We start from the raw sequence: 15432 nt of genomic DNA on the forward strand, positions 1-15432 counted from the left end.
CACGTTTTTAGTTCCCCCTTTTCTTCTTATTTAGATGGGCAAAGTTAGTGTCTACTTCTTCTTACTAGGTAGATGCACAGAAGTGAATACGACAGAGTCTCTGCAGCAAGGGGAGAGGTTTTGCTGGGTCCCAGGTAGAAAACCATGAGACAGCTTGAGTTCATGTTTCAGGAAGATGGAGGCTGATTCAGGAGGATTGCTCAGTGAATGCTTTAAGAATTAAAATTGCCCAGTGTTGAATCATATAGATTTTATTCTTTTTTATAAAGATTCAGATGTTTTCTCTACATCTGGCACTTTTTCTTTGTAGGATTAGAGAGCTTAAGGGATTTGAGGAAAGTTATTAATATGTCAATTTGATTGTCACATGACCTTGAAGTCCACTAGGTCGTTTTCTTCATCTCCCCATGGAAGGTGTGTGTGTGCATTTGTGCCTTACAGAAAGTACATGGAGGACTCCTGATAATTGGCTGGATGCAATTCGGAAGTACGAACTTTTATCAAAGGAATTGTCCCTCTCTGTGTTCTATTAAAGCAAGTGACAGACAAGCTCTCTCTCCCTTTTCACCTTCATAAAACAAACTACAGGACAACAGAACAGAACCGAATTGGAGAGAGAGAGGGCAGAATCTGTTCCCATGCATAGTTCCCTGCCCCCACTCCCCACCCTCCTTCAGTCCCACTTACAGCAGAAATATATGGTGAAGGTAGATATGTATTTGCATGTGCCCTAAGAGGATATTTAATTGACAATATTCCTGAATTCTAGCTTCCTGTATAGAGAAGGGGGAATATTGAGTCCTCTAGTCAGAATGATCACAGAATCTAGCCTTCTAGTCAAAGAAGAGAGATCTCTTAAGCTGCAATAGCTTTGGGGGCTTACCTCATGGGTAACCCCAAGTTTGAGTGTACTTGATTTGAAAGTCCAGAGAATGGACTTTCTGGAGAGAGCAGGGAATTTCCTGATGCAATGAGCTCCCCAAAGAGGGAAAAGTATCAAAACGTATAATCCTGAGCAATATCATATTTGAAGAGCAGGGTTGGGAAGTTCCTTAGGAAGTGAAGATCTGTCTAATGGGAAGGGGATTGCTTGTGCAGCAGCCCCCAGTGTATGTTTACCTTCCAGCAAAGTCCAAACTATAGGGTGGAAAAATGAGGCCTGATGGGACTGCCTAGAACTTTGTAGGGAAAGTGAAAATAACAAAGGGTTGCCCTGATAGTAACTCCAAGATCAGTTCCCTTCTTGGTGATGGTGGTGGATGCGGGGCAGGGAAAGGAGAGTGGAGCTGATGGATTCTTTGAGTGCTTGACATACTTCTGCATTTGTTTATGGACTCCAGTGAATCTATGTCTCATGCATTTTCTGTGGGGTGAAATGAAATTAGGTCTCATACCTAATATTTGTACTATACCTTGAATGCAAGAAGTTTGGTATTCCTTTTACCTACACTTGGGGAAACACAGAAATGAAAAGTACCCTGAACATATCATCAGATTTTCTTGGAACCCCAGGTATTGGCAATGAGCCAAAAGGAAAAACTGATCCTTTGGGATGAATCTCCATGATTGGACTCAGTTTGTAAGAGCCCAGAACCTTGGGCAAATGGTTGATAATTCAGAGGTTCCCAAAGTGGTCAGTATCACCCCCTGAAGGGTGCTGGAATGATCCAGGAGGAAGGTAGTAGCCTCAGGTACAATTGGGAGGCATTGAATAAAAATGAGGGGGCATTGTAAGCATAAGGAAAAAAGAAAGGATAAGAAATTTTTGAAAAACAGTTCATACACGTTTCATCTGTTGTGTAACAGAGTTGAGTCATAGTGATTTTCCAAATAAATACACAAAATGCAAGTTATAACCAATCAGTGGTCAAGTCCACTGACAGGTCTTAACAAGCAAGTGTTGGCAGCACAGCCTAGAGCGTATTGTCAGGAAGTCCAGGATGCATCAGCAGGAATATGAGTGTGTAGTGTAATGACTTATTTACAACGTGATACTATATGGCTATATGATGTAACGTTTCATCATCAAAATTTCAATACAGGAAAAACTCACAAATTTACAATAAATTATTAAATTTAAGATGTGTCATCTTTTAAAAAAATATGCTGTATATATTTTTGGAATGACACAAATTTCAAAAAACCATTAAGGGGTTAAAGAAAGTAGATTTCTAGGGGGCACTGAGCAACCTTTTTTAAAAGGGGGCAGTAGGCCAAATAAGTTTGGAAACTTCTGGTATAGATTATACACCAATACATTGCTAGGTGTCTCAGTGTAGAGTACTAGGCCTGGAGTCAGGAAAACCTGAATCCAAATCCAACCTAAATTCTAGCTAAAATTCTACCTTCTACAGGAAGCCTTTCCAATCTCTCTTAACTTTAGTGACTTCTCTTTATTAATTATGACCTATTTATCTTGTATATATTCGTTTGCTTGTCTCTCCCATTAGGTTGTGAGCTCAATGAGGACAAGGACTGTCTTTTGTCTCTTTTTAATTATCCCCGGAGCTTAGCACACTACCTAATCCATTGTTGTTGTTGTTGTTGTTTTCAGTCTTGTCAGACTGTTTGTGACCATAACAAGCCAATGCTGTCCATAGGGTTTTCTTGGCAAAGATACGGAGTGGTTTGTCATTTCCTTCTCCAGTGAATTAAGACAAACAGAGGTTAAGTGACCTGCTCAGGGTCACGCAGGTAGTAAGTGTGACCTGACTTGAACTGAAGTCTTCCTGACCCTAGGCCAAGCACTCTATTCACTGAGCCATCTAGCTGCCATTGCCTGGCACATAGTAGATACTTAATAAATATTTATTGATTGATTCAATTGGATGTGATGCTTAATTACTAGTTTGATATTACTACCCCTTTCCCATTATTATCCCTATCTCCATACTACAAACCACAAAAGTGGATTTTATAGGGTTTATTTCCAATGGGAAAAGACAATGTGCAATTCAGGAATGACATAGAAGGCTCTATGCTGTTAGCTAGGAATTAGGGATCAGGTGGAATTCAGAAGTAATAAAAGTGATAGTCTGGGGCCCAGATGCAAAGAAAGGTGTCTGGATCTATTTTGAGGAAGATCTGGATTCTCTAGAGTTTGACCAAGATAAGCAAGACCTGAGACCCAGGGCTGGAGTCTTCATAGTTTCTTTCTAATTTCTTACAAATCTTTGACCATTTCCTATTTGTCTTAAAGGTCCTCTCCATCCTCCACAGAAATAATGGAGAGGGCAAGTGAAGCTCACAATTAGGCATAATTAACAGGAGGAAAGGAATATGTTAAGGAGGTCAACAAGAATGAGAAAAGAGAAAGACCACACACACACACACACACACACACACACACACACACACGTGTATTTCATAGTAGGACTCTTTGCAATAGCAAAAAAAAAAGTGGGGGAAAAAAAAACCACGAGTGCCCTTTGGGGAAAAGCTGAACAGATTGGAGTATATGAATGTAACGGAATATAATAAGATTGTAAGAAATGACAAATATGAAGAATTCTAAGAAACAGGGGAAGACATATAACTTGATGCAGATTAAAGTAAGTAGAAACAAGATGATAACATATAATAGCTACAAAAACGTAAATTAAAACAGCACCAAAATGCAGTCAACTTGAGATAAATTGAAATGACCAAGATTGTTCCCAAAGAAAAGAAAAGGAAACATACCCTTTTGGTATCAAGATGGATATAGAATGATAAATATACTGTCAAATGCCATCTCCTTGTCAGGTTTTTTTTGTTTATAATTTTGTTTGATTTAAAGCTGGATGGGGGTATATTAGGCAATGATTATTATGATGCTTATGATTCTTTTAAAAGACATGAATACAAGTTACTAATTGGAGAAAAAAGAAAAGAGGAGCAAACAAATCACTACTCCAAGATTGAGAACCAAGAATTCACAGCGGTAACTAGTGCAAAAGGATAACCAGAAAGTTATGAAATAGAATTTAAAACATCAAGGACAGAGCTGGGGATGAAGAAAAGTCTACTTGGGTTAATGTCAGAAAATGCTAGTGAGTGCGGAGTATACGGCATCAGAGAATGATAGTTTGTCTGGATCCAAACCTCCACCTTTTATGTCCTGGCCACACTTCCACCTCTCTGAGATATGTCAGTGCCACTTTGGGCTGGACACTACATCTATCAAACAGCCACAAAAAGGTGCCTTGGACTTGCAGAATCGTAGCCCAAAGAAATTGTGCTTCTGCCAAGTATAAGCTTTCACAAAAATGGAAAACATAAAACGAAGTATTATTATACTTAGTCACCTAATAGTCTTGTTGTAACTAGAAAGATCTTTAAAGAAAATTGCTCTAGAATGATGAGATCAATCAGCTAGCATTTATTAAACATGAATTAAGTGCCAGACATTGTGCTAAATTTGGGGGATACAGAAAGAGGCGAAAGACAGCCCTCAATGCAGGGAGAGACAACATGCAAACACATATACACAAAGCAAGCTCTATTTAAGGATATATAGGAAATAACAATGAGAGAGCACTAAGATTAAGAGGGTTTAGGGATGGTTTCCAGTAAAATGTGAGATTTCAGTTGAACTTAAAGGAAGCCAAGGAAGTCAGTAGTCAGAATGGAGTAGATGTTACAGGCATGGGAGACAGAGCAAATGCCTGGAGCTTAGTGATGGAGTGTCTTGTTCATGAAATAGCCAGGAGGCCAGGACACATGTCACTAGATTGAAGATTACATAGCAAGAAGTAAGGTGTGACATGAGAGGTAGGAAGGGCCTAGGATAACCTTTATAAAAAGGGCTTCGAATGTCAAATAAAGCATCTTGTATTTGACCCTGGAGGCAAAATAGAGCCATTGGAATTTATTGAGTTGGGGGTGGGGTGTGACATGGCACATGTCTTAGGCAAATGAATGGAGGATGGATTGGAGTAGGGAGACAGTTGAGGCAGGCAGTTCTACCAGCAGACTAGCCCAATAATCTAGTCAAGAGTTGATGAGGGCCTGCACTAGAGCAGGAGCAGTGTCAGAAGAGAGAAAGGGGTATATTCAAGAGATGTTGCAATGATGGCGTTGACAAGCCTTGGATGTGGAGGGTGAGAGATAGTGAGGAGTCCAGGATAACTCCTGGATTGCAAGCCTGAGGGACTAGAAGAATGGTTTTGCCCTGTACAGTAACAGGGAAGATAGGAGGGGAGGGTTTAGGGTTTAGAGTTCTGTTTGGGGCATATTGAGTTTAAGATGTCCACTGGACATCCAGTTTAAGACAACTGAAAGGCAGTTGGAGATGCCAGATTGCAGGTCAGCTGAGAGAGTTGAGTGGGATTTAAGAATCATCAGCATAAAGATGGTAATTCAATCTATGGGAGCTGTTGAGATCACTAAGTGAAGGAGGGAGAAGAGGACCCAGGACAGAACCATGTGGTACACCTATGGTTAGAGGGCATGATCTGGAAGAGGATCCAGCAAAGGAGCCTAAGAAGGAGTGGTTAGATAGTAGGAACAGAACCAAGAGAGAGTGGTGACCTGAAAACCTAGAGAGAAAAGAATATTAAGGAGGAGATTGGGATCAAAGTGTGAAAGACTGCTTGAGAGGTCACAGATAATAAGGACTGAGAAGAGGATTAACAACTAGGAGATCATTAGTAACTTTGGAGAGATCAGTTTCAATGGAATGATAAGGTTGGAAGCTGAACTGCCAGGGGTTAAGTAGAGAGTGAGAGGAGAGAAAGTGGAAGCAACTGTTGTAGATGGAGTTTTTGAGGAGTTTGGCTACAAAGGGCAGAAGAGATTATAGGATGAGAGTTAGCAGAAATGCAAGGATCAAGTGAGGGTTTTTTCAGGCTAGGGGAGACATAAACATGTTTGTTTGTAGATTGTAGGGAATAAGCCAGTAGATGAAGGGAAAGCTCTTTGGCACCTTGAATTCTGGGATCACTTATTTTAGATATTATCCATTGGGCTATGAATGGTTTTTAAATAAATCCATAAAAACAATCAGTCAGCATTTATTAAGCCCCTTCTCTGTGCCAGGCACTGTGCTAAATACTAAGGATACAAAAAGAGGCAAAAGACAGTCCCTGCCCTCAAGGAGCTTATAATCTATTGGGAATAATAATAGCTTCACTAACCTAGTAGGTTATTGTGAGGCTCAAATGAAATAACATATATTAAATTCTTTGTAAAGCTTAAAGCATGAAATAAACCTCAGTTGTTGTTGCCATTATAGTTGTTGAGACATACGGAAAATCTGGCATATGTGACTTTCAGACAACTCAGAGGCCAAATACAGAAAGACCTCAACTTATAGATTTCTACATATAATACTGGTGTTTTGTTTTGAGAGTGGCTTCCTATTTCCTTTTTTTAAAAGTAGGCAGAAAAACTGATTATATAAAGACTAAATTCTAAGATATTGTAGGTTGAATTGATTTTTAAATGAATCCCAGAGATTCCCACAGCACACTCTAATCTGAGTCCTACAATATATCATAATTGTGTGCTACTGAGGTAATTGCATGTTCTCACACACACAGATGAGAAGAAGCAATAAAACTGAAAAGGAGAGCATTTTCATCAGTTTAAATCTCTTTATGAACCTTGCTCATCAAAGCCAATGTTGATCTAAATAGGAATTCTTTCATTTAATCCATTTACCTGCCCAGTTTCTTCTTCCAGTTTTTCATAAAGCTTAATGCTGTAATAATGTATTTTCTTCAAGTTTATTCCAGGATGAAAATAAGTCGTTAAACCTGCCTTGGCAAAGCAAAATAAATAAATAAATAAAACAGCACCTTAAGAATTTTTATAGTTACTCATTGAGAATTAAACAGCTAATACTACAGTTATCAGTCCCCAGGATTGAATGAGGGGCTCAGCTTGAATGGTACTTCCACCATAAAACTTTCCCTATTCTCTCAGTCCAACATGTATCTTTCTGTTTTCTGAACTTCTATAGAGCTTTTTGGACTTCTCATGCACTAGTGAGTCTCTTTTTTATTAGAATTATTTCTATTTGACAACTAGGTTGTGTTGTGGCTAGAGCACTGAACTTAGAGTCACAAAGATCTGAATTCAAACAGGCTTAAACACTTATTACCTTTGCGACCCTATCTGCCTCAGTTTCCTGAACTGTAAAATGGGGATAATAAAAACACCTACCCCAGGGTTGTTGTGAAATTAAAATGAGATTGTATGTATAAAGCACTTTGCAAAGCTCAGAAAGCTATATAATGATTTTAGAAGTGGTGTTAAGAAACAACATGGAAGAAATATGTGATCATGTGTATAGCATGACTAGCCCTAACATTCCACTGATACCCACAAAATATAAAAGAAAAAAATCCTTCAAGGTCCTTGTTTCTCTGGGTAAATACTCTGAAGATCTGTGCAGTGACATCAAAAATTAAATAGAATTAAGGAGTCGTGGGTGAGTTTTGAGCTGCTCCCAATGGAATCTCCACATGTCAGTGAGACCCCAGGTCAAATGAATTATTGAAGTAAATATGTAAATTATTTCTTCTACTAGATTGGAAGCTCCTTGAGGGCAAGGGATTAATCACTGAATTTCAGGCTGTGCCTCGCAAACAGTGTCCCAAAAGTCTTAGAACAGTTTTAAGCTTTAATAGCATAAAAAATGACCTAAGACTTTTGGGACATTCTCTACATCTATCAGCGAATAAATGAATGAAAGTACCAGGTTTAGTCCTTCAGAATAGGATGTTGCGACGATGTGACAAATTTATGAGCTTCCTTGACATCAATTCAAATGAGCAAACAAAAAAATAAGATCAAAAAGCATTTATTAAAGCACCATGTGCAAGGCACCATTGAATTGTTCTCTGCCCCCAACACGATCAAAAATAAATATAATACAAAGTAGGGGGTTGTGGAGATAAAGAAAAGATACAAAGTAGTCTAGCAAATTATGAGGCCAGAGTGAACATTTTCAGCAAGAGATATCCCAGGAACAAAGTAATCATTATGAATCCAACAATGAATACTTCTTCCAAATACAATTATTTGCAGTAATTGTAGGTGTGGAGATTGTATTGAAGTGGACCAGACTTGTGATTTCACTGATATAGGGAACTCCCAGTGATGAGCTCTATAGGGGGAGTGAAGAGGAGTTGGTAAGGAAGTAAGGGGTTTGATAGAAAAAGCAATGAACTGGTCAGCGCAACCTGGGTAAGAGTTTCAGCTCTGCCACTTAACTTACTGTGTGAATATAGTCCCTTCATCTCAGATTCCTTTTCTGGGGACCAGAATTTAAACATTTCCTACATACCTCAAAGGATTGCTGTGATGGAAATGCTATAAACATTAGAACTATTCTTCTTTTGGGGAAGTAACTAAGTAAACAATGGCCTTGAAGGCTGCCAAAGAGTTTAGAGGATCCTCCTATTCCGTTTAATAAAAAGTCTACAGACAGCAAAAGATTCTCCTGCTTACCCTTAGTCAAATTTAATGATTTATCCACAGTCTCACAGTAAGAAGTGACAGAGCTGGGATTTAAACCCAGGTTATCTGATTCCAAAATGAAAAAATTCTCTTCCCTTCAGTTTATATACAATCATTCTTGTGCATTTACTATAGACTCTGTAGGGCTTCCTAACCTGGGGTTTGTGGACCTTTTTTAAAATATTGTAATAATTTTATTTTATAAAATTGGTTTCCTTTGTAATCCCATGCATTTTATCTTATGAATTTAAAAACAGCATTCTGAAAGGGGTCCATAGGTTTTATCAGACTGTCCCATGATAGGGAAAAGGTCAAGAACCCCTGGTATGGAAATAGAGTGGTATAGTTGGCCTTTGATTCAGGAAAGATGTGGGTTCAAATTTTGCCTCACACATATTGGCTATGTGATCCTGGGCAAAACCCAAATTTTAGTGGCCCCAAACATCTCACTAAGATTGTAAATTTCAGAGGAGGCACCCACCTACATTGATAGTGGGAGGTATTGTTTTTTTTTTTTTAAATCTGGGAGTTCCCTAACAAGGGAAAAGGGGAGAAATCATAGGTAATGAGTTTATGGTAGAAAGTGGAGTGCAGGAATGATGTCTTAATTACATGTACATCTCCATCTTATCTCCGTTCCCTAGCACAATGCCCTGAATATAGGAGAGGCTCATTAAATGATTGTTGAATGAATGAATAGGTTAATCTCAGTTTTCTTACTGCATGCCATGTAGATCCAGCAGTGAGTTCCGATGCTTCCAAAAGCACCACGTCCTTCATTCCAGCTTTGGCCAGATGGTAAGCTAGGCTCACACCAATACAGCCACCTCCAATGATTACTGTCTCTGCTGTGTCTTTCCATCTTGTTTCTGAAAAGGAAGATGCCTTCCCTTCTCTGAAAAACAATTTAAAAGTCACTTATCTTCCATACTCCTTCATATAGATCCAAATCATTTCTCATGTGTAAATGCTTCTCTGAAATCCAAGCAGGCAGGCACTATATGGAGTTACAGTACATCTAGCTCTTGGAGAATTGGGTAAGTAGCAATAGTTTATTTATTAAAACCATCAAGAATTGAGTACTTTTTAAAACAGAGGTAACTAGGTGGCACAGTAGATAGAACTCAAGTCTTCCTAACTCCAGTTCCAGTACTCTGTGGTGCAGTGGATTCAGTGCTGGGACTGGAGTCAGGAAGAGTCCTCTTCATAAGTTCAAATCCAGCCTCAGACACTTATTAGCTGTGTGACTCTGGGCAAGTCACTTAACCCTGTTTGCCTCAGTTCCTTATCTATAAAATGAACTGAAGAAGGAAATGACAAACCATGCCAAGAAAATAGCAACCATGCCAAGAAAATTCCAAATGGGCTCATGAAGAGTCAGACACAACTGAAATGACTCAACAGTAACAACAAAAAACCACTGAGACCACCCATCACTATTACTTATTCATATACATTTTGCTGACCTCACATACTCAGTTATTTCCAATACTGTATTTATGGTCTCAAGACTTTCTCTACTAAATGCCCTGCTCTTACAAAAAAGAAAAAATAAGGCCAGAAACCCAAATTATTTGGCTTATGGTGGATTTATTTATTTACTAGATAAGTGTTTTTGAAACTTTTTTTGTGCCCTGAGCTTCAGGTGCTATGAGTTAACTCTCAAAAGTTCTTTCTTCTTTTTTTGTTAGGTATTACCTGTTCTCCATGTCAAACAGCTAATGAGGGTTGATTTGTCTTTGACTTCTTGCTTTCACAGTCTCTCAAAGCTTATCTTTTATACTCTTCCACTCTTAGATCCTTTCCCTTCAGTTTAGTTCATCTATTATGGATTCCTTGCTATCTTGTTCTATCTTAGTCATCAAGTCCCTTCTTCCTGGCAATAGCTTCTACTCCAGAGGACCCTATCATATACAACATGAGTCATAAGGTTTCCTGCTTTGCACAATATTGAAAACAAATACGAACTTGAAAAGATCATCAAACATTTACTTTCCCCAAATTTCAAGTAATTTGAATTATCTCTCTTATTTTGAATGAGAAGAGCCTAATAGTTAAATTCTGTTCTGTTTCTAAATATTTTTAATTTAATTTTTATTTTTCTCAATTACATGCAAACAATTTTAAACTTTTTTAAATATTGAGTTCCATATTTTCTCCCTCCCCTTACCTCGAGAAGGCAAGTGATTTGATATAGACTGTATGTGCAGTCATGCAAAAATTTCCATATTAGCCATGTTGCAAAGGGAAATGTAATCTGTCCCTAAATTTTAAAAAAGATTATCAACTTAGAACTGGAAGAGATTTTTTTAGGTAATTTAATCCCATCCCAATATTTATAGATGGGGAAACTGAGGCCCAGATATATTAAATAACTTGTCAAAGGTCACACAGGCAAGAAGTGGTAAACTTGGGATTCTTCTTCTTCTTCTTCTCCTTCCTTCTCTTTCTCCTCTTTCTACTCCTCCTGCTCCCTGTGATTTAATTCGTATAAACAACTCACACTGTAGAAACTCCATCTACCAAGATCAGTCAGTAGTACATATGCTACAATTTATAGAGTTGACTGAAGCACTGAGAAGTTAAAAGTAAAAATAAAAAAGCCACTCCTACCTTAAAGAGTAATGTAAAATGGTCACAAGCCCAACAAGAAATCTTGGAAGAACTTAAAAAGGAATTTAAAAATCAAATAAAAGAGAATGAGGAAAAATCAGGAAACAATAAAAGCAATTCAAGAAAATTACAAAAAGTTAGTTAACCAATTAGAAACTCTAGACAGCAAAAAACACCTACCAAAACAAATCCAGGAACTACATAAACAAAATTACTTTTAAAAAATTTTACACAAATAAAATCAGATTCAAATAACTGGAAAGATATTAATTGTCCATGGGTACACAGGGCCAATATAATAAAAATGACAATTTTACCCAAACTAACTTATATATTCAATGTCATCCCAATCAAATTACCAAAAACTTAATTTGCTAAATTAGAAAAAATGACAAAATTCATTAGGAAAAACAAAAAGTCAAGAATATCAAAGGAAATTATGAAAAAAAGTATAAAGGAAGAAGGCTTAGCAGTAGCAGATCTTAAACTGTGTTATAAGGCAGTAATTATCAAAACTAATTGGTACTGGCTAAGAAACAGAAAGGTAGATCAATGGAGTAGAGTAGACATACAATTTACAGCAGCAAATAAACATAAACTTGTACTTGACAAGTGTAAAGACTTAAGATTTTGGGATAAGAATTCATTATTTGGTAAAATTTGTTGGGAAAACTGGAAAACAGTATGGCAGAAATTGGACATGGACAAATATCTCACACCATTTAACAAGATAAGGTCAAAGTGGATACATGACCTAGATATAAGGAGAGACTTTACAGGCATATTACTTATCAGACTTGTGGATAGGTAAACAATTTATGAATAAATAAGAGATAAAGAACATAATTAGGTATAAAATGGATAATTTTTATTACATTAAATTTAAAAGGGTTGTACAAATAAAACAAATGTAGCCAAGATTAGAAGGAAAGCAGAAAATTGGGGGAAATTTTTTTAATTATCAAATAAAGGTCTTATGTCTAAAATATATAAAGAACTTTGTCAAATCTATAAGAATACAAGTCATTCCCCAGTTGATAAATGGTCAAAGGATATGATCAGCCAGTTTTCCAATGAAGAAATCAAAACAATTTAATCATATAAAAATGTTCTAAATCATTATTGATTAGAGAAATGCAGATTAAAACAATTTTGAGATATCATTTTACACCTACCAGATTGGTTAAAATGACAGAAGGGAAAAGTGACAAATGTTGAAAAGGATGTGGAAAAATTGGTATACTAATTCACTGTTGGAGGAATTGTGAAATGATCCAACCATTTTGGAGAGCAATTTGGAATTATGCCCAAAGAGTTATTAAACCACCTATACCTTTTGACCCAGCAATACCGCTACTTGGTCTATTTGCAGATGATTAGAGAAAAAAGGAAAAGCATTTATATGTCCTAGAATGTTTATAGCAGCTCTCTTTGTGGTGACAAAGAACTGGAAATTGTAGGGATGCCCACCAGTTGGGGAATGGGTAAACAAGTTGTGGTATGTGATTGTGATGGAATACTACTATGCTGTAAGAAATGATGAGCTCAATGATTTTAGAAAAACATGGAAAGACTGGCACAAAATAATGAAGAGTGAAATGAGAAGAACCAAGAGAACATTGTATACAGTAACAGCAATATTGTTTTAAGAATGAGTTCAAGTGAAAAAGTTATTTTGTCTATTATAAATACCCAAATTAACTATAAAGGATATATGAAAGAAGACGTTATCTGCATCCAGAGAAAGAACTGAAAAAGAGATGCATAGAATAAATTGATGTGTGTGTGTTTGTAGATCTATTGTGTCTAGTAGCAGCCATCTCTGGGGGAAAGAAGGGAGAGAAGAATTAAATTTAAAAATTACTTGATAATTTTTATATATTTAAAAGGAATAGCAAGTTGGACATAGTATATTTGCAGTTTCAAGTACAATCATCTTTTTTATTCTACTATGTTATGGAAATGCTTGTTTTATTCCATAAATTAAAAATAAAATGAAAAAAAAAGATTTCTTCAAGGTCACACAACTAGCATGTGTCAAAGGTAGGACTAGAACTCCAAGGGACTTTCTTACTCTGAGAAGTCTACCTAACTACAATATCACACTGTCTCTCTTCTATACCACAGTACTCAATATAAAGATCCATTTTTCTTTATTCTTTTAACTGTTCTTTAAACTATAACTTTTTATCATCTCCTTTTGTACTTTGAACCAAAAACAACATGTTCCATGTTTTTGTGGATTGGCTATTTTCCATAGCAAATAAAATTTTAAATCCCAGACACGTGTATTTCTCAGTGGGGATACAGAAGTATAAAATATCAGAACTGAAATTTGATCTTAGAAATTATCTTGTTCAACTTCCTCATTTTACAAATAAAAAAAGTGAGACACAGAGAGCAAACAACTGACCTAAGTCCCTGGACTAGTAGGTAAAAAAGCTTAGACTAGAACCTTGGTCTCTTAACCCTGACAGATACGTGGTACAGTGGATAGAGCACTCAGCCTGGAGTCAGGAAGAGCTGAGTTCAAATGTGGTCTTATATACTTACTAACTGTGTGACCGCAGGCAAGTCACTTGCACCTCTGCCTCAGGTTCCCCAATTGTAAAACGGGGATAATAATAACATCTACTTTGTGGAGTTGTAGTAAATATCAAATAAGTAAAGCACTTAGCACAGTGCCTATCACATTGTAGGTATTTAACAAATGCTTTTTTCCTTTTTTAATCCCAGTCTAGTGCTTTGTTAAAACATTCCATTGGAGATTTGTAAAGTTGTCTGCCCATTACACCAAAATATGATTTATTTCCTTTCTAGAATTTCATAAGAATTTTGGTTAAAGAGAGAGAGAGAGTACTTAAATATTTTGATAGCCAGTTAAGGGAAGTATGAATGTAGAAATACAAGCATAGCCTTTTATATTCAAACAGGATCAAAAGTTATCTATTTGTTTATTACAAAAGCATCAGATTTAGAACTATAAGAGACCCAAGAAAACACTAGTCCAATCCCCTTATTTTGTAAATAGGGAAACTAAGACCCACAGAAACCAAGTGACTCTATGCACAAGTACAACAAACAAGAGGCTGAAATTGTCTTCTCCTCCAACTCTACTCCTCTCACTGGAGCCACACCATATTTCTCTTCTTCCATCTATGTTACATTGGGTGACTCTTTTTTTGTTACTTTAATCTAACAACCCTCCCAAATAAACATCATTTGTCATCTGAAAAGGCAGCTTTGTTTACACAGCACAAAGTAAAACAGAGACTTTATGATTATCTGGCTAATGTAATAAAGCAGTTACCAAAATGGGATTTGTGAGCATAAATTTTCTTATTTAACTGTCAGCAAATAATCCTTTTAACCGCTGATCAAGTCATCTCTGCCAAAACTTTATTTCACTCTTGGTAGCGAACAGAGTCAACAATTCAACAACTGTTGATTGGCTGCATACAAGTACCAGGTGAGAAGCATTGTAGGGTAAGGGGGAGAGAGAAACGTCCTGGGAATCAGGAAGATTCCCGCCTCTGAAGCTTACTGGCTGTCTGACTCTGGGCAAGCCAGGTAACCTCTCAGTGTCTTGGGCAATTTGCTAAGACTAAGTTGCAAAGAAGATGCCCCGCTGGGTTAACAGCTGGTGCTGCTCACTGGAAGCTGCCTATACAGGTCGGGGAGGGAACGCCAAGCACCGGTCGCTGGAATATAAAGAAGAAAAAAACATGCCATCCTTTCCCTGAAGGCGTTTGCGCTATTTATTATTCAGATTAGGGAAATCAAATTAAATTAAACCGTAATATGAGCTAAGTGGCACTTCCTAAAGTGAAGGCTCTTGACCGGTAAGAATGGCAATATTAAAAAGCAAAGACGCTCTGCTACCAGCCTTAAATCCTATAGTGGTACTCAGAAACGATAAATTGCAAAGGAGCTGGACAGCTTCACCTCTCCCTCTCAGGTTCAGCCTCTTAGAAACACAGACTGAACTTCCAGCTCTTTTTTCTCCAACACTTCCACCCTCACCTCTTCTCTCCCGCTCCAGCCCAGTCCCAAGCAGGCCCTGGACTCCGATTTCTAGCACTCACCCTTCCTGGAAGGGGAGCCCGCTGCTGCTGCGGCACACTGACCGCAGCCAGCTGCCCCGGGTCAAGGTGGACTCTACTGTTCGCAGCTGAAACCTCAGCTGCTTCAGGCCACCCAGAAGCATAGCTTGGGTATAGGAGGACAGGCAGACTTCAGGAGACGTGCAGCCCCTTAACAATTCCCAGGTGATTCCTCAAGCAATGATCCTGGACGTTTCTGAGTAATCAGGCCCCCTGGCTCGAGTAATGGCTCCCTAGGGGCAGCATGCAGTTCGGCCCAGGACTGGTGTTG

At 37.7% G+C, this 15432-nt stretch overlaps 1 protein-coding gene across 1 annotated transcript in view; it reads right to left on the reverse strand.

Annotated features, from left to right (window-relative positions):
* Positions 1–15421, reverse strand: part of DMGDH (dimethylglycine dehydrogenase) — a 103974-nt gene extending 88553 nt beyond the window's left edge. The window contains exons 1-3 of the mRNA XM_020998451.2: positions 15144–15421; positions 9166–9340; positions 6643–6741 (exon numbers count right to left, since the gene is read on the reverse strand). Of these exons, the coding sequence (XP_020854110.1) occupies positions 6643–6741; positions 9166–9340; positions 15144–15265 (396 nt within the window). The 5' untranslated portion in view covers positions 15266–15421. The remainder of the gene's footprint in view (positions 1–6642; positions 6742–9165; positions 9341–15143) is intronic.
* Between the last annotated feature and the right edge of the window lie 11 nt (positions 15422–15432).

The sequence above is a fragment of the Phascolarctos cinereus genome, unplaced genomic scaffold (genome assembly GCF_003287225.1).
Source record: "Phascolarctos cinereus isolate Bilbo 61053 unplaced genomic scaffold, phaCin_HiC Scaffold_4;HRSCAF=312, whole genome shotgun sequence".
Classification (NCBI taxonomy): Eukaryota; Metazoa; Chordata; class Mammalia; order Diprotodontia; family Phascolarctidae; genus Phascolarctos; species Phascolarctos cinereus.